General features: G+C 45.1%; 1 protein-coding gene across 6 annotated transcripts in view; it reads left to right on the top strand.

Moving 5' to 3' along the window:
• LOC306942510 (ankyrin repeat and SAM domain-containing protein 1A) overlaps positions 1–20,641 on the top strand; it is a gene marked incomplete at its 3' end in the record, with an annotated part of 115,021 nt that overhangs the window by 54,961 nt on the left and 39,419 nt on the right. For all 6 annotated transcript variants that reach the window (XM_079528441.1, XM_079528443.1, XM_079528442.1 and 3 more), the window contains 3 exons: positions 229–272; positions 751–853; positions 11,106–11,689. In XM_079528441.1, the coding sequence (XP_079384567.1) occupies positions 229–272; positions 751–853; positions 11,106–11,689 (731 nt within the window). The remainder of the gene's footprint in view (positions 1–228; positions 273–750; positions 854–11,105; positions 11,690–20,641) is intronic.

Raw genomic sequence — 20,641 nt, 5'->3', positions numbered from 1 at the left:
ATCAACATTAGTTGACCGGGGTCTCCTCAGGGCTCCATACTTGGTCCACTCCTTTTTCCTTTATTTCTACACCACCAAATGTCTTCGACGACAATAGGAGACCTACAAGCTCACAATGTGTTGCGTTGTGAGCTTGTCGATCGGCTGCTTTCGCAGAATGTTTGCCCCCGAATAGGGGCGCTAGGGTTCATGTGGTTAATGTGTCCTGTATGTTCTGTGTTTCCCTAGATGAGAACTCCACAGTCCAGTCTTCCAACAGTGTCCTACCTCAGGTATGTACTATGAATTCCACAGTCCAGTCTTCCAACAGTGTCCTACCTCATATGTACTATGGACATACTTACAGTGGTGTAAAATAACAAAGTACGTACATGTAATCAAGTACTGTACTAGCATAAATAATGTTTAGGTATTTTTACTTTACTGGAGTATTTCCAATTTAAATTTATTTTTACTACATCTCAGAGACAAATATTGTACGTTCTACTCCACTAGAATTATTTGAAAACTTTAGTTACTAGTTACTTTGTAGTTTGTAGTTTTTTATTTCTGGGTGGGGGCACTTGGCGACCCCCCCAGTGGGCCCCGGCCCACAGGTGGAGAACCAGTGTATTACATCATCACAAGCATGACTAATGGGCTGAGTAAGGGACTGGGCAGACTCTAATGTGATTGGCTGTCAGCGTGGCGTACAGTCAGTCAGGGGGTTGGGTCTGTGATTGACGGCCGTGTATGTGCTCCGCTCTGCAGCAGCGCAAACCCAACGACCTCAGACCTCCAGGCAAGACGAAGGACACCCTGCAGCCCCCCGGACCCCCGGCCGCACGCCTCGGACCCCCCCGACCCCCTGGAGGTCAGTGAGCTTCATTTACTGCTTCTGTTCTGTCAGCACATTGACCTGAGGCCCATTCCACCAGTGCCTTCTAAATCAGAAGTTGTCACACTAGATGGATCCCTTCAAATGTTCAGAAGTATGCAGGCTTGTGCATCTGCTTTTTTTGAATAGCCAACGATAAAATCTAAAATGACAGAGGCTTTTCCCCGTTTTCATGGGTTAACAACTCATTCTGGGAAACCATCGGCAAAAAATAAAAGGCACACTCTGATGTTTGTTTTCCTTTGAGTTTACCTCTGGGGGCGCCGGCCAATATAACGTATAATAAACAGGATTTTGGTCCGCCCTCAGCCCTCCTCTTCCTATGTTTTCATTCCCATTATCACACATTCTGAATGCCCCTTCCATCGTGGTCCTGTGTATTCAATTCATCAAGACATATAAAGACATACAATACTATTCAAGAAAACTTCAATACTAGGAGCCGTAAAGATATATTTTCAGAAGAACAGTGGAGCAGTGCTCTTTAATGGTGTTTAGGATATAGAACAGTGGAGCAGTGCTCTTTAATGGCGTTTAGGATATAGAACAGTGGAGCAGTGCTCTTTAATGGCCTTTAGGATATAGAACAGTGGAGCAGTGCTCTTTAATGGTGTTTAGGATATAGAACAGTGGAGCAGTGCTCTTTAATGGTGTTTAGGATATAGAACAGTGGAGCAGTGCTCTTTAATGGCGTTTAGGATATAGAACAGTGGAGCAGTGCTCTTTAATGGTGTTTAGGATATAGAACAGTGGAGCAGTGCTCTTTAATGGCGTTTAGGATATAGAACAGTGGAGCAGTGCTCTTTAATGGTGTTTAGGATATAGAACAGTGGAGCAGTGCTCTTTAATGGCGTTTAGGATATAGAACAGTGGAGCAGTGCTCTTTAATGGTGTTTAGGATATAGAACAGTGGAGCAGTGCTCTTTAATGGTGTTTAGGATATAGAACAGTGGAGCAGTGCTCTTTAATGGCGTTTAGGATATAGAACAGTGGAGCAGTGCTCTTTAATGGCGTTTAGGATATAGAACAGTGGAGCAGTGCTCTTTAATGGTGTTTAGGATATAGAACAGTGGAGCAGTGCTCTTTAATGGCGTTTAGGATATAGGGAGTTACACTTTTTGATGGCTGGAGCTGGCAGAAAAACACTTGCTCACTGCATGAAAAATGAAGGAAGACTCCTTAGACTGAGACTTAAGGAAATATAATTCATTTTATTTGTAGATGCTAATATAGTGCTTTGTGCTTATATTGAGTTAAAATTAGTAAACGTTTCGGTCCTGTGACCTTCGTCAGTGCTATATAATTGACGAAGGTCCCACGTGTTCATCAAAATCCCAAGTGTTCATCAAATCCCAAGTGTCCCAAAATTAACACTTGAATTTCAGAGTGAGGTCTGTGTCTGGGCTTTCAGTGTGGGGTTGGATGCAGGGTGAGATCTGTGTCTGGGTTTTCAGAGTGAGGTTGGATGCAGGGTGAGATCTGTGTCTGGGTTTTCAGAGTGAGGTTGGATGCAGGGTGAGATCTGTGTCTGGGCTTTCAGAGTGAGGTTGGATGCAGGGTGAGATCTGTGTCTGGGTTTTCAGAGTGAGGTTGGATGCAGGGTGATATCTGTGTCTGGGCTTTCAGAGTGAGGTTGGATGCAGGGTGAGATCTGTGTCTGGGCTTTCAGAGTGAGGTTGGATGCAGGGTGAGATCTGTGTCTGGGCTTTCAGAGTGAGGTTGGATGCAGGGTGAGATCTGTGTCTGGGCTTTCAGAGTGAGGTTGGATGCAGGGTGAGATCTGTGTCTGGGCTTTCAGAGTGAGGTTGGATGCAGGGTGATATCTGTGTCTGGGCTTTCAGAGTGAGGTTGGCTGGCATGGATCAGCTCTCTGCCACGGGGCCAGAGTGACTGGCATTCCTGGCACCAGGATTAGCATGCTTCAGTGAAGGCTGACTGACTGACGTTCCTTGGCAAGCAGATGTGGAGAAAGTCATTTGGTTAGAAACCGTTCTGAATTAAGTTGTTTTCATGCTAGTGGATGTGCCAATAGTGTGTGATCCTTTAACTTATGCTTATATTTTGAATCTTTTTTTAACCAATTACTCACCCCATGGAGACTTGAATTCATGGATGTTATTTTTTAGTTTTTTTGTCGCATTCCTAAGCCAATAATGCGATGAAGACACAAGTTATTTTTGTGTCTCCATACGGAAGCACTGCTGGCATTCTACAAATGCCTTTGTAGGAATGCCTTTGCGGAAAAAACATATGCTATTTTCGAAATATTGTGACATGCACAGTTTGCACACTACAAAATGTAAAATGACAACAATGCTTTCCTGGTTTTACTGGGTTAAAGATATTGTATGTTATAGCGGAGCTTGTAGATCTTTTCACTATGAGTGGGGACTGAGATAAGCACCCATGCATGGTCAGCACCACATTGGTCATCTGTCACAAATGCTGCTTTATGTCCACAGATTTGTTGTTTTCCTTGTCATGATTTACGGCATTTCCCAGCAGTTTTCTTATTTATTTATTTATTTCCCCCCCTCCATACTGTAGTTGAGGAGGCAGGTTGGTCTGGGGGTGCTTCTGGGTCTGACCATCAAATACAGCTACCTAATATTGTGACAGTAATATTATATTGGGTGGCATGGTGTATTTTCAAATACAGACAATCTTCAAGCTCACAGCTTTTAGATTTTGAAAACTAAAAATGAAAACAATAAAGTGAAAGTTAAATGTATGTGTGTGGGGTGTTTTTTTCTTAAATAAATATTGAACAAATGAATCAAATTTTGAAACGCAGTTTTTGACACACAAGGTTTCTGCCCAACGGCGACTAAATTCAGAGTTCCAGTGGCCTTCCTCAGTGACATTGCTTTGTTGATAAGAAGGAGCATTTCCTGCAGACAGTGCAGTGCGGTACACAGTGCATGTGTTCTGCTGTGTTGGGTCATACTGTACAACACACTGTGAGCAGAACACAGTGCATGTGTTCTGCTGTGTTGGGTCATACTGTACAACACACTGTGGGCAGAACACAGTGCATGTGTTCTGCTGTGTTGGGTCATACTGTACAACACACTGTGAGCAGAACACAGTGCATGTGTTCTGCTGTGTTGGGTCATACTGTACAACACACTGTGAGCGAGAATTGAACATGACATCAGTGGTAAAACCTTCAGCTCACACAGGGCCAGATTAAACACACATGTCCCCCCCAGTGCCTCGCTAGTGATGTCACCCAGCCAGAAAAGCTGCTGCGTAAGACATTAGCAGGTCCTTCACTGTTGCTGCACAGGCAATGTTTAGTGTTCATACTGTATGCTAATTGGTACTTCCTTTCCATATTCATCATAAACACACACACACACACACACACACACACACACACACACACACACACTTGGGCTTCTTTCTCTCAATTTCAATTATGTGGTTGCAGTAGCTCAGCAGGCATGTGCATCTCTGCCTACTGTATTGCATTACTGCTCTTGTTTTTTTTAATGTTTATGCCTTGCTTTTTTATTTTTTCCATTGCGCTGTAAAGCACTTTGAGCTGCATGTCATGAAAGGTGCTATACAAACAAAGTTTTATTATTATTATTGTTATTATTACTGAACAGTCAGAAGACAGAGGTGATAATGTAGTGCAGGTACCAAACCAGAAGGCTTCTTATTAAGGCTTCCATTTAAAATACAGAAGAGCATTGTGGACTGTGCTCAAGTCATCTTTGGTTTATAAATCTGTGCCAGCGAGTCCTTTTTTTATTCGTTTAGCTTTTTTGTTTTTAGTGGATTGTTTGTTGAAATGTTTTGCTGTTGGTAGTCATTGCTGCCAGGTCCCACCTGATGTCGTGTGGGAGCTCTGACTGGTCCAGACCGTACTGAAGGACTGCTAGCTTGCATAATATATTCAGGCTAGGACTCATGTCTAGGATGTACATGTCATGATTGTGTGTGAAGTAATCTTTGAATCCCCCAAAGAGGATGACACGATCTCCCACCATGCAACAGCACATATTATACATTAGAGCTGGACCTTCCCTCTTGGGCTCAACCTTCTTCCAGGCGAAGGTCTCTGGATTGAATTTCCACATATCACTGAAGGTCACGTCCCAGTTGCGACCATTATGTATGTACAGCTCTCCATTGTAGGTAAAGGCTGAATGACACCAGCGTCCTTCTGGAAGTAGTTGTGCAGCAGGTGTGCCTAGCCATGAGTTGGTCTCAGTGTCAAACACTCTGATGTTGTTGTCCCGGTGCCCTCCAAATACATACATCTTTGTCCCAATTATGGTGGCAGAGTGATTTGATGAAACGGGTGGTGTAGTGCCTGTATTGTTAATTAAAGTCCAGACCATTGTGGTGGTGTCCAACCTGTAGGTTTCATTTGTGTATCTAGTCTCGGTCACTCCTCCATGGATATACATGAACTTCCCCAAGACACAAGCCGAGTGGTTGGACCTCCCCTCTGGAACAGTCCCAGTATGATTTGGTTTGAAACATATGTTGGTGTCGACATCAAATGCATAAAGCCTGTAAGGATACCCGTCCAAGATGTAGACAATGTCTCCTATCAGCCCAGCTGTGAGGCCAGACCACTTATAAGTAGACTCAAGGTGACTTTCTCCTCTTCCAGGTGTCATCCGGGTCAACTTCTTCCAGTGTAAAGACACTGTGTTGAAAATGTGGACATCAATATGACCCGTATTGTTAGAATAGATCCCTTCAAAGTAGTACACCTTGTGCTCCACTGCAACAGCAGCATGGTCCAATATCCTAGTTCCTCCCTTCAGATGCAGTGTCCAGCAGATCATTTCTCACACCGTAGTTTAAGTATTACACTGTAAAAGTGTTGATGTTTTCACTATTTATTATTGGTTCAGTGGCACAAATGTCCCACAAAGATGATGAGTTGGGTTTGGCCAATCTACTGTAGGAAGCCGACGAATCAGCAAATTGATCACCAGCAAAATCACAGTTCTGCTAATCCTCCACCAAGACAGTGTGTTCAGCTAATCAGAAGGCAGTGTGTTCAGCTACACAGCAGACGTATGTTCAGCTACGCAGAAGGCAGTGTGTTCAGCTACGCAGAAGGCAGTGTGTTCAGCTACACAGCAGACGTGTGTTCAGCTACGCAGAAGGCAGTGTGTTCAGCTACACAGCAGACAGTGTGTTCAGCTACACAGCAGACAGTGTGTTCAGCTACACAGCAGACAGTGTGTTCAGCTACACAGGCAGACAGTGTGTTCAGCTACACAGGCAGACAGTGTGTTCAGCTACACAGCAGACAGTGTGTTCAGCTACACAGCAGACAGTGTGTTCAGCTACACAGCAGACAGTGTGTTCAGCTACACAGCAGACAGTGTGTTCAGCTACACAGCAGACAGTGTGTTCAGCTACACAGCAGACAGTGTGTTCAGCTACACAGCAGACAGTGTGTTCAGCTACACAGCAGGCAGTGTGTTCAGCTACACAGCAGACAGTGTGTTCAGCTACACAGCAGACAGTGTGTTCAGCTACACAGCAGACAGTGTGTTCAGCTACACAGTAGACAGTGTGTTCAGCTACACAGCAGACAGTGTGTTCAGCTACGCAGAAGGCAGTGTGTTCAGCTACGCAGAAGGCAGTGTGTTCAGCTACACAGCAGACGTGTGTTCAGCTACGCAGAAGGCAGTGTGTTCAGCTACACAGCAGACAGTGTGTTCAGCTACACAGGCAGACAGTGTGTTCAGCTACACAGCAGGCAGTGTGTTCAGCTACACAGCAGACAGTGTGTTCAGCTACACAGCAGACAGTGTGTTCAGCTACACAGCAGACAGTGTGTTCAGCTACACAGGCAGACAGTGTGTTCAGCTACACAGCAGACAGTGTGTTCAGCTACACAGCAGACAGTGTGTTCAGCTACACAGGCAGACAGTCTGTTCAGCTACACAGCAGACAGTGTGTTCAGCTACACAGGCAGACAGTCTGTTCAGCTACACAGGCAGACAGTGTGTTCAGCTACACAGGCAGACAGTGTGTTCAGCTACACAGGCAGACAGTGTGTTCAGCTACACAGCAGGCAGTGTGTTCAGCTACACAGCAGACAGTGTGTTCAGCTACAGTACACGGCAGACAGTGTGTTCAGCTACACAGCAGACAGTGTGTTCAGCTACACAGCAGACAGTGTGTTCAGCTACACAGCAGACAGTGTGTTCAGCTACACAGCAGACAGTGTGTTCAGCTACACAGCAGACAGTCTGTTCAGCTACACAGCAGACAGTGTGTTCAGCTACACAGCAGACAGTGTGTTCAGCTACACAGGCAGACAGTGTGTTCAGCTACACAGCAGACAGTGTGTTCAGCTACACAGCAGACAGTGTGTTCAGCTACACAGCAGACAGTGTGTTCAGCTACACAGCAGGCAGTCTGTTCAGCTACACAGCAGACAGTGTGTTCAGCTACACAGCAGGCAGTGTGTTCAGCTACACAGCAGACAGTGTGTTCAGCTACACAGGCAGACAGTGTGTTCAGCTACACAGGCAGACAGTGTGTTCAGCTACACAGCAGACAGTGTGTTCAGCTACACAGGCAGACAGTGTGTTCAGCTACACAGTAGACAGTGTGTTCAGCTACACAGCAGACAGTGTGTTCAGCTACACAGCAGGCAGTGTGTTCAGCTACACCACTGATGGTGTGTTCAACGTTGTTGATAAGTAGCTTTAGAAGTAGTACAACAAATATATTGCTGAAAGTTGCTGAATGACATTTTGTTTAGTTGACATTTTATTTTAAAGGACATGATGTCATCATTATGAAGTATACCTGATGACATCACTCAAACTGCTAGCAGGTGACATCAGTGTTGTGAAATGGTAGATGGTGGTGGTTCAACAAGATCTTAGAGAGTGAGAGTCTATTATATTATTATTATTATTACTTGCGCAAGCAGAGCACGGAAGTATTGTGGTCGTGCTGGTGCGACTGTGCGTATGCTCGGAGGTATATATACTGATGTTGATGGTGACGTTATTAAGATATGTATCAAGGCCGGGTTATAACTGGCTTTTGATGGTGACGTAATTAAGATATGTATCAAGGCCGGGTTATAACTGGCTTTTGATGGTGACGTTTCGATGGATGTGTTTGCTCAGAGAAGGTTAACGAGGTACACATTGTGTGTGATTGTTGGAAAGCGATCTGATTGGCTCACTGGGGCGTTGACGCTTACCAGCTGCCAAGGACAGGGTGGAACGCACGCACGCACGCACGCACGCACGCACGCACGCACGCACGCACGCACGCACGCACGCACGCACGCACGCACACACACACACACACACAGGGCAATTGTATGCATGTCATTTATGATTCTTTATGGCATTGTGTGTGCACAATAATACATTGGGCATAACTCTATCTCTAATCCCTAAATCTAACTTCTAAATGTCTAATCCTAAACCTAGTCCCAACCTGAAACTTTTCCTATTGGTGAAGGTACAGTATCTCTAAACATCATTTCTAACCATAAACAAATCTTGTGGGAACCAGCAGGAAGATGGTTCCTCACAATGTCTATTTCTCAAACTACAGTATACTATACTTTTGGACATTTGGTGGTGCTCGCAAGTGTAATACAAACACACACAATTCTTTTCCTAATTGTAATGTTTGTGTCTGGTGGAGGGGAAACAGGGCGTTGGTTCATTCACTGTGTTACTGCAAATTACCCCTTAAAACACTACACCACAGTACCTAGCACACACACACACACACACACACACACACACACACACACACACACACACACACACACACACACACACACACACACACACACTACTTAAAACACTATGCCACAGTAGCTAGAGCACACACACACACACACACACACACACACACACGCACACACACTACTTAAAACACTACACCACAGTACCTAGCGCACACACACACACACACACACACACACACACACACACACACACACACTACTTAAAACACTATGCCACAGTAGCTAGAGCACACACACACACACACTCACACACGCACACACACTACTTAAAACACTATGCCACAGTACCTAGAGCACGCACGCACGCACGCGCGCGCGTGCGCACACACACACACACACACACACTACTTAAAACACTATGCCACAGTACCTAGAACACACACACACGATTTCAATCTAGCGCAGGCTGCTATTTTCATTTATTCTCTGGTGTGTGAAGAAGACTGGCTGGTCGAAGCTTCTGTTCCTTGAAGGACAAATCGACTGCATTCCAGTGCAACAGGTCACCAGGTTGTCTGCTGTGATGTCACTGTCCCAGATTCTCTGTCACCGAACACCGTGACCCTGTCACCCTGGCAGGGGGACAGCGCTCGCCCACACACACACACACACGCCCACACACACACACGCGCGCACACGCACGTGTAGACTAATTATCAGGATTGTGGTGGAGTATCCTGTTACAGAATGGATCAAGTGATGCAAATTCCCGTCTCTCTGGGAGCTGCCATTAGCAGCTAGAACGTTGGTAGACTTAGCAGACAGTCTGTATAGTAAGAACGTTGGTACATACTGTAATAGTGTGTCGCTCTGCTTCAGACGAAAACCCACGACAGAACCAAGCACAAATCGGTGAGTCTGTGTTTTGGTCTCAAAGGGGTAGTTCACCCCCCAAAACAATATATATATATTTTTTTGTTATTTTTCCTATCATTAATCTCTCTCACTCCTTGAATTCATGATGATTGTTTTTTTTCTTTTGTTTTTGTTTTTGCCAAGCTTAACAAGAGCAAAACTATATTTCAAACATCCCCTTATAACCTGGACAGTAGTAGTCTGTAATGTATATAACATTTATATTGGAATAAGGAACTAATCCAATCTCAATGAATTCAAGGCTTCGTGGGGTGATTAAATGATGGGGGGGAAACAGTCATTTTGGGGGTGGACTACCCCTTTAAACTTTAAAGCCTGTTCTGGTGGTTGGGGGGGGGGGGGGGTCAACATTCAGGGAAAATAGACGATCTGTGACACAGCGTGAGCTTGTACATCTGCTATTTTCAGCGAAGAGATTTGGTGGAGGGAATTACTAGCGGTGCCCTAGTACACTATATACCCCCCCTGGTCAGATACGTTTCTAGGGTGTTTTTAGGCGAGGAAAAAAACAAAGGCTAGACGCGTCTGCCCTGCTCTGCTCTGAGCCTGTGGGAGATGTGACAGTGGAACAGAAGGCCTGGGTGGCACTCGCCACTCATTCCATAGGGGATGGGGAGGGGGACAGGGGGGCAGGGAGGGCTGACGGAGCAGGCCTGCTGGGACCACCAGATCAGATTGGTTCCAGCAGCAGCAGCACTTCGCTCTCAGTAAACTAAGGATTGTTTTCATTGCAGAAGAACTGAAGGAATGTGAGTTTAACTTCCTCTTGTCGAAATATTTTTTTCTTCCCTTTGTAGTTTTCTTGTATTGTGTGCGTGTTGTCCAGTAAATATCTCTGTCTCCTCATATCCTGTTTCTCTCTCTCTCTCTCTCTCTCTCTCCCGCTCTCTCTCTCCCTCTCCCTCTCCCTCTCCCTCTCCCTCTCTCTCTCTCTCTCTCCCTCTCTCCCGCTCTCTCTCTCCCTCTCCCTCTCCTCTCTCTCTCTCTCTCTCTCTCTCTCTCTCTCTCTCTCTCTCTCTCTCTCTCTCTCTCTCTCTCTCTCTCTGGGGTGCTCCGGTGTCCTTGACAGGAATCTGGCCCTCACACAAAATAACGTTCCGACGTTTAAAGCGATGAGATCCAGAGCACACACGTGCAGCAGCGTCACGGCCGCGTTACAGAGCACATACGCAACTCTGTCAGATGGTTGCAAGCTGTTGGCTGTATGTGGAATTCTGGAATTCTACCGGGTCTGTTTTGGAACGGCCAAGGTCCGCCTTTCTCCTCCGTACGCACGCTCTCTCTTTCTCTCTCTAGCCTGCTCTTTCCACGTGTCTCCCTGCCCTCTGGTCAGTCAGTCTCTCTCTCTCTCTCTCTCTCTCTCTCTCTCTCTCTCTCACACACACACACACACACCCACTAGGAAACAATCACAGTTCTGTTCCCTGTGTCTTTTGCGTGGGTGGGTTCTTATTAGCCACTGCTGCACAGTCCTGCCCTTCAGTCCGAGTTCATCTCCCAGCCCTCCTCTCGCAAAACTCTCTCTCTCTTTCTCTGTGTGTCACTCTCCCTCCTCATCTCTCTCTCTCTCCTCTCTCTGTCTAGACAACTCCCCGTCGAACCAGGATCAGGACCAGGCAGGTGTCCCGGAGGTGTTCACAGGCCTGCTGCACGGATCTTCACCCGTGTTCGACTGTCGAGGCGAGGAGCCCTTCAGAGTGCCTGGAGGAGGAGGAGGAGGAGGAGGGAGTGTCACACCAGTGCCAGCGCCAGCGTCCAGCCAGGGCCCCCTGCCACCCCTGCCAACGCTGCCACCATCGTCGTCATCGTCACCCGAGCCAAAAGGAGCTGCCAAAGTCAAACAGCCGGTCGCGGCCGCAGTACCACCAGCGGCCAGCAGGCCCAGCATGGCCGCCATCCTCACGGACTGCGACCCCAAGGCCATCTACGCCACCGTCAACAAGGTTGTCGGCGGCGGGGGGGAGAGGATGGCGAGGCCCCCCCACCCGGGCGACCTGAAGCTGGCCCGCAGCCTGTCCAAGTCGGACTCTGACCTTCTGGTGTCGCCCCCTAGCGAGGAGGAGCTGCACGGCGGCCTGGGCAGCCGCAGCGAGTCGGTGTCCAACTGCAGCGCCGGAGGCAAGAAGAGGCTGGAGAAGAGTCCCTCGTTCACCTCCGAGTGGGACGAGGTAGGGTGCACGCACACACACACACACACACACACACACACACACACACACACACACACACACACACACACCGTAGTCTGTATAACAAAGTAGCAGTCACTTGGTGCCGCACTGCGAGCTTGTACATCTGCTATTTTTGATTAGCCAACGCAGAAATCTGAAATGACACGGATGCTTTCCCGGTTTTGATCGGTTAAAGGAATACTTCATTCGGGTTAAATTTACACTGACGGTTTTCAACGTGTGCACGCACACACACACACACACACACACACACACACACACACACCGAGAGGAAACGCAAGATGGCAGAATCGATAGACCGAAATGTGAGATAGTATAGCGCCTGTGCGTTGTTTACAATAATGCACATTGCGCGATACACAAGCACTTTGATATTTGATCTTTTATCTGTGTTTTATACGTCCGGTGGTTTTCATTAGAATGTTGAAGCGCTGAAATTAAACATGGGGAGGCTAGTGATGCCACTGTAGCCTGCTGCTAATGAAAGCAAAACACTGAAACAGTCACAAGTTTTCTGGAACACTTCTACTTTTGATTAAAATAATTTTTTATTATCATGTTGCTATATACAGTATTGTGATATTTTGAATGATCCCTTGTATTATTATTTAAAATAATATTTTACCCCCTAGCTAAGAGAGAGATGAAGCAGGTGATGATGAGAGGAAGCAGGGACATGTTTCAGAGATTTCATAGATGGCTTCATAGATGTTTGACGGCACTTGGATTAATGTTAATGTGTATTTTCAGACATTTAATCACTTAAAACCGTAAATACTTGACCTGTCACCTAGTACCCTGACTACCCTCCCTACCAAACCTAGCTGATCTACGAGCTGGTGAGTTTGTTTGGTTTGGCGATGATATGCTATGAAAGAGCATTCATGTGCAACTTTTAACATTACAACATAATTATATTACCTAATACACAGTGGAGCAGTTTACAGATGTGATTGTGCAAAACGAAAAGAAATCAATGAGTCATGAGCTGAACAAGGAGGGTGTCCATTCCCTTTACAAGGGTTTTGAACTGGGGGATGTATTGCTGAGGAGGTGGAGCGCTCGATGCATCAGTACTTATAACAACACCTACTCTCACCTCCCAGTACTTATAACAACACCTACTCTCACCTCCCAGTACTTATAACAACACCTACCCTCACCTCCCAGTACTTATAACAACACCTACTCTCACCTCCCAGTACTTATAACAACACCTACTCTCACCTCCCAGTACTTATAACAACACCTACTCTCACCTCCCAGTACTTATAACAACACCTACCCTCACCTCCCAGTACTTATAACAACACCTACTGTACCCTCAGCTCCCAGTACTTATAACAACACCTACCCTCACCTCCCAGTACTTATAACAACACCTACCCTCACCTCCCAGTACTTATAACAACACCTACCCTCACCTCCCAGTACTTATAACAACACCTACCCTCACCTCCCAGTACTTATAACAACACCTACCCTCACCTCCCAGTACTTATAACAACACCTACCCTCACCTCCCAGTACTTATAACAACACCTACCCTCACCTCCCAGTACTTATAACAACACCTACCCTCACCTCACAGTACTTACAGCTACACCTACCCTCAGTTCCCAGTACTTACAACTACACCTACCCTTACCTCCCAGTATAACAACACCTACCCTCACCCCCAGTACTTACAGCTACACCTACCCTTACCTCCCAGTACTTATAACAACACCTACCCTCAGCTCCCAGTACTTACAACACCTACCCTCAGCTCCCAGTACTTACAACAACACTTACCCTACAGTATGAGGTTTCCACCCGACAGACGATAAATAATAGTTCTTGGCTCAGTACTAATCACAGAATGTTCGTATTTTCATGCTTTTGTGCTCTAAACTCTTACGCAACCCTGTCTACAACTGAGCCCCACATTTCAATATTTTTATTGTCCCCATAAAGCCTGTAGCCTGGTGTATATCGTTGCTGTCGGCCAGAAGCGCGAACGTTTTCTGTTTTATTGTTTTGTTTTGTTTTGTTTGTTTTAAAATAAACAGCCTATCACAACAATTCAGCAATTTTAAAGCTTTTGCACAGCTCCTCCGTTTAGAGATAAAGGGATGGGCAAGAAAAGACAGGAAGAGAAACAAGGTGATATTGTAGAAGATGAAGAAGCAGCGAGGATGAGGAAGATGGGAGCAGAGAGGGAAGGAAATGGAGAGGAGGAGAAAAATGCAGCCTCATCCTCCCTCCAGGCCCGGGGTCCATTTGGCAAGGCTTTAGACCCCAACCTGAGCTCCCCCAGAGAAAACTTACTAATGGCACAGTACCAAAAATAGAAAGAATGTTCTGACAGTTTAATTTTTGCATTCTTTATTTGTAAAGGTCGGATGTTTATTGTTCATCTGTGGACATGTTTTAATTTTTTTAGTGACGCACATAGTGACGCACACACACACACAAACACGTATATTACCGGTATTACATTTCTTTTGCCATTTTACCATTAGTAGCCAATCTACATTATGAGTTTGTAGATTGGCTATTTGTTGGTGCATGTCACAAGCACACAAGTTACTAACTATAAATATGGCTTAAAGGGACACTGCTGCATTTTCGGACCTGAATATCGGAGCGAAATGTTTTCTGCCGTTTATCCAAAGAACCTAAGGACCTAATCCGAACAACGCAGCCGTTTTCAAGCTCCTTAACTGTCTCTAATCCCTGAACCCAATAAAATGTTCTTGTGCGGACCAGGAAAATGGTCCTCACGACATTTCTCAAATGATTCTATAATTGTTGGGGACATTTGCTCACACGCCCACACGTCGCTGTGATTGGTGGTACAAGTAGCGTTGATACCGTGGCTGTTTTATGGTCAGAACTAAGGGTCTTACGTTCAGCATCCTACTAGACACCGGGTTGCTGTAGGCAGCGCAGAAGTGTCATTAACGACAGTAAAGCACGTTTCATCTAGTTTGTTGACAAAATTGTCAGTACTGTACATGTAGATGTAGATGTAGTTTGAGTCACCACAGCTTAGTTGTCTCCACCAGGCCGAAGGCATGGGGAGAGAGTATGTTTTGCACTCCGTGTGTCCGTCCGTCCGTCCGTCTGTGAACAGCTAATCTCCGGCACCGTTAACCCGGTCGATGCCAACTTTTGCACACACACTCCCTGGATGCCAACGATGAACCTCTGCCCCAAAATTTCCAGAACGGCCTGTTATAGCGCCACCAGGAGGCCGCTTTGTGCAAAACAAGTTTTTGGACAGTACACCTACAGATTTTGTCCAAACATCACGCAAATTGGTACACAGTCTCTCTAGAGCCATTCAACGAAACGGGTCTTTCAGATTTCTCAGACTCCATCCTGATTGGCTAAGATTGGCTTCCAAAGTTTGCAGGAGTGCTCAGTTTCTAACAAAATGCTGCAAATCATGAACACATTGTGTGATTTCCGTGAAATTGTGCACGCACATTCCCACTAGGCCGAGGAAGAAATGCCACATGAACATTTTCAACTCAGCCTCATGGTGGCGCTATAACTGGCCGAAAAGTGTTTTTACCTCTAACTGCACGGATCTGTGGATAACTTTGTATGCCAACTCCCTAGAGGTCAAGGAAAAACCTTTGCCTGGAATTTTTCACATCTGCTCTTTATAGCGCCACCAGGAGGCCGACATATGTAAAACACATTTTCTAATATTACTCCTTCAGATTTGATCCAAATTTCACGCAAATCGGTACACATGCTCTCCATAGTCATGTGATCAAGACGGGTTTGTTTGATTTCTCATAATCCACCCTCATTGGCTACGATTGCCTCCAAACTTTTTAGGAGTAGCCCGCTTTGTATCCGTTTTGTACAAATCGCCACAACTACTCAACGCAGCGTCCGATTGTGGTGAAACTGTGCATGCATATTCCCACTAGGCTTTGGAAGAAATGCCACTTGACCGTTTTAAAATCAGCCTCATGGTGGCGCTACAACAGGCCAAGCCGTGACACACATACACACACACACACACACACACACACACACACACACACACACACACACACACGTTTATATTGCTCCTAAACATTTTGCCAAACATCACACACACACTCCTATCCTCCTGGTGGAGACCTGAGCCCAGAAGGGCACTTTTTCTAGTTTTTATTTAGTTTCTGCCCGTGAAAAAAGGTAGTCGACAAAGATTTGTAATCGTAGTTCTAGTCGACTAAATTGTCGACTAAATATGAGGCTGACTCTTACACGAAAGTTGCCTATTTTGGACAGATAGAAGCCAGTAGCTGTACATATCTCTTCTGGCCCTATGAACACTCTTTAGTGGCATTTCCCTTCAGCAGTGCCAGTGGTTTGTGAATGAATGCATACAAACATCATTTTAATTCAGAGACGCCGTCATACTCTGCCAAGGAGGCAGTCTCTCTGGTCTACACAATACATGGATTGTTTTTGATATTCATGCAGCGGCCATAGCTGAATGGTCGTTAGAGCCAAAGGTCCCAGGTTCGATTCCAGACCTCAGCAGTGTGTCAAAGTGCCCCTGAGCAAGACCTAAACCGCTAACTGCTCCCCGAGCACTACAGCCAAAGGCTGCTCCTAGGATGTGTAAAATGCACATTGCACATACTGTAGGACTAATGCCACTTATGCATCAATAGATTTTCTTTTATTGGGGACAATTACATAGCATAATGGCAAAGGTTGTTGCATATTGTGTGACCCATTTTTATTCACAAAACAAGCTAAAACAACATACAAAACAAAGAAAAACAACAATAGTGCGTGCGTGCGTGCGTGCGTGCATGCGTGCGTGCGTGCGCACCACTCCACACGGTTCTCCAGGTTGCCAGGTGGTCTGCACCAGACTGTTACCGCTCTAATTATGCACTCTGATGAACGCCTCTTCAATGTGTTTCACCTGAGAGATGCCACCTTTCCCCAGGCTGACCGCTGATCCTTGCTCCTTAGAAAGGCTGAACTAGTCACGTTTTGAAGGAAATATGTGTTGAGGCAACATGAATGCTGTGTTTCAGAGGTACTGACTCCAGATCAGCCTTTATGTGCTTGTATAATGCCATATTTCAGAGGTACAGACTCCAGATCAGCCTTCATGTGCTTGTATAATACCATGTTTCAGGGGTACAGACTCCACTCCAGATCAGCCTTTATGTTCTTGTATAATGCCATGTTTCAGGGGTACTGACTCCAGATCAGCCTTTATGTGCTTGTATAATAGCACATATAGCGTTTCAGAGGAAAGCAGCAGCTTCTCTGCAGATTCCTCAGTGTTAAAGGACAACTTCACCACTTTTCAACTTATCTTCATATAGTTGGTCCTCACTAATGTTCATGATAAAATAGCAAAACATTTCTACTCGGTCTGTGTCTCATAGGAGTCATAGGAGTGACATCATCGATGGGGAATCCAAGCTAATAGAAACAGCAGGCTTTCTATTCCTGAAACGTTACCCTGCTATAATGGAAGCCATCGCGATAATACAAATCTCTCTCTAGATAGATAGATGGATAGATAGATTTTTAATCTTGGCACAAAAATTGTGATATTTTATCATGAACATTACTGAGGACCAATTATATGAAGATAGTTTGAAAAGTGGTGAAGTCGTCCTTTAATTTAACTAACGGTGTAAAGAAAGGTAACCCATAGGGATCTGAATCAAATTAATACTGGGGGTTTTGCTGTGCAGTGTTGCCATGGTTACACAGCAGTAAACAGTACTTTCATTTGTAATAAAACATTGTGTCATAAACTCGACCACATCAACCCCTGGTGTCACTATTTTTGGGCATGTCGCTGCAGACAAACATTTTCAAAAATGCTTTTATGTGGCACTGTTTTAAGCCGCCCCGAGTAAAATAAAAAATGCCCACGGCAGATTTGGTCTTGCACCGCTCAGTTGTGATTGGATTCCCACTCCCTCTGAAGTAGTGATGGACCAATCGGGAACCAGTATGCAAATATGGGGCAGGCTTATCGCCAGAGTTTATTTTATTTTATTCACCCCTAATGAATTAGTTACTCTGGTTCCAGACTGTGATATTAGTCTGGCCATGCCATGCAGGCTACCAGGACTCAGCATTCAGATTATTGGTCTTGCCACAGCAATGTGTTTGCACAGCGTCTCAACGTGCTGGGAACGCGTGGAAGATTGTAAACAACGGAGCCTATAAAATGTGCTGTGTGTACAGCTGTGATATGTCTGGGAAGGAGAGGCACGTTACATACTATACACAGGCGTGTTCTCGCCATATATCAACGAGTCTCAGCTGTCCAACACACCGCATATATTTTTGGTCGTCATATCAAACATCCTCCATGTCACCGTTTCGCAAGCAGTGTAGCTACACAGTGATCTGCTGGTCTTATAATGTTGACAGTTTGCAGGACAAGGTGGGACACTGTACTTTTTTTTTAATCATGAATACACTGTAAAAGACAGAAAATCATACACATTCACATAACCTCAAGCTTGTAGTGTACAAGATAAAAGCTTCGCGCCACATTGTGAGCTTGTAGATCGGCTATTGTCACTACTACCTTTTTTCAACCACGGTTCATGTTTTAGGTTCTTCCATTTGCTGCTTTCTTTCGATTCTTTCTTTTCTTTTCTTTTTACAAAATGTTATAGTCCTACTAGACCCCATAAAATTGTTTGAATGCCCCCGCCCCCATTAAAAATAGCTAAAATCGCTAAAACGAAAGAAAGCAGCAAGTGAAAAATATAAAAACAAAATAACACTTACTAATAAAATAACTTTTACTTTCTCTTATAACAACCTAAAACATGAACTTGGTTGGAGAAAAAAAACTTTATGGAATGAATCTATTAGATTTTTCTTTGATTCCTTCATGAAATTACGCGCGCGCACACACACACACACACACACATAAACCATAAAATGTGTCCCATAAACATGTGTCTGCGACCCACAAATGGGTCTCGACCCAGTGTTTGGGAAACAGTGTAGTATGTTCATGTCGCTTTGCCAAAAAAGAACAGATCTACAAGCTTGTCGATCTCGTCTTTTTGGCAGATCACAAGTTTGTAGATCTGTTCTCTCTTTTGGCAAAGTGACACTCTTGCAGAATATCAATGAAGCCTTTCACTGTTCCTATTCTGTGTCTTCTTTTCACCGTGGACACACACACACACACATGCACGCGCACACACACACACAGCGCCTGCGTTTCAACACCCTGGGAGATTTGACTTGCATGAGGTCTTAGCCTACGCATATCTCCATTTGAGAGAGAGAGGGGGGGGGGGGGAGAGAGAGAGACTTGTTAGCAACAATGTCCCCACAAGTATAGTAGATTCAGAGAAACAGACATTGTGAGCACCATTGTCCTGGTCCTCACAAGGTAAATGACTGTTTTATGTTGAAATCAATTTTTTAGAGATATGTTTACAATTAGGGTTGGGATTAGGATTAGACATTTAACGGTTAGGGATCAGCGATAGTTATGCTTGTTTTATACTTGCTTTTGTGTAGTGCACCGAAAGAATGCACCATATTTACATGCTGTGAGCTTGTAGATCTGCTATTTTCCGGTTTGGAGCCTACGCTAAAAAAACAAAAAATGGCAGATTTTTAAATGGCATAAAATTCATAAAATCACAGTTGTAAAATGCTTATGTCCTGTGTGTGTGTGTGTGTGTGTGTGTGTGTGTGTGTGTGTGTGTGTGTGTGTGTGTGTGTGTGTGTGTGTGTGTGTGTGTGTGTGTGTGTGTGTGTGTGTGTGTGTGTGTGTGTGTGTGTGTGTGTGTGTGTGTGTGTGTGTGTGTGTGTGTGTGTGTGTGAGTGAAAGCTCATGCTAATGTGGGGTGGTCTCGGTCCTGGGATCAGACTAACTATGACAATGCCAGGCGGGGGGGTGTGCCCCCCCCCCCCCCCCTTAGCAAACAGCTCACCACAGAGGGGGCCGCAGAAAGAAAGACACACACACACACACAGAGGTGTCATCTGCTGCTCCACTTAACTCTCAAACGTTTACGTATATGCTCGCGTTTGGTTCGATTCCCGTGCCGCGCCGCCGATCCAATGGCCTTTTCGCTGAAACCAGCTTTCGTGAGTATTGACCGCTTTAAAAGCCTGACTTTGTTGCCCGGCTGGTGTCACACACCAAAAAATAGCCAATCTACAAGCTCTCAATGTGTCACAACACGACATGCTGTGAGCTTGTTCACCGACCTTCAAATGAAGTATAAAAATCATGTCATCACTGTCCTGTGGAACAGCACTTTGTTATGGAAATTAATTGCAATTTATGTTGTTTTTGTGGTGTGTGATTTAAGAGACTTTCTTTTCTTTGATTGAACGTAGCCTAATAGAACGTTAAAATTGCAAATATTATAATAATAATAATAATATTATTTTGATTTCCTTTTGCGTCGCCCGTCTCCTTTTGAGTGAGTTCCTTGAATGATCTTAATCCTCTAAGTCATTTCTAAAACTCTTCCTGCTGCAGTTCCTGCTGTCTGGTTTGATTGGTTTAAACTCTTCTTTAAGGAGTGGTCAGGCTTTATGAGCAGCGGTCAGGCTTTTGATGAAGTGTTCATAGTGTGAGAAACCTTGCGGTGAGGTGTGTGTGTGTGTGTGTGTCCTTATTCCTTCTGACAAGGAGAGTACCATAGCACCACGGGAGGCTAAAGACATGTCTCCCCCCTGCATTATGACATTCACATACATCTAAAATTTTAATCACAAGAGACGAAAGTTACATGTCTCAATAGCATAGTAGGGAGACCATATACAACCGCCACAGTTATGTTGGTTACTGTATATGAACATGCTCTACCATACACATTGGACAAATATATTTTATCTGCACACACACACACACACAGATACAGTGCGCGCACGCACACAGACACACACAGACACGCACGCACGCAC

The sequence above is a fragment of the Electrona antarctica genome, assembly GCF_951216825.1.
Source record: "Electrona antarctica genome assembly, chromosome: 2".
NCBI classification, from domain to species: domain Eukaryota; kingdom Metazoa; phylum Chordata; class Actinopteri; order Myctophiformes; family Myctophidae; genus Electrona; species Electrona antarctica.
Note: the sequence above shows the minus strand (reverse complement) of the source record. Positions and strands in the feature narration are given on the sequence as shown.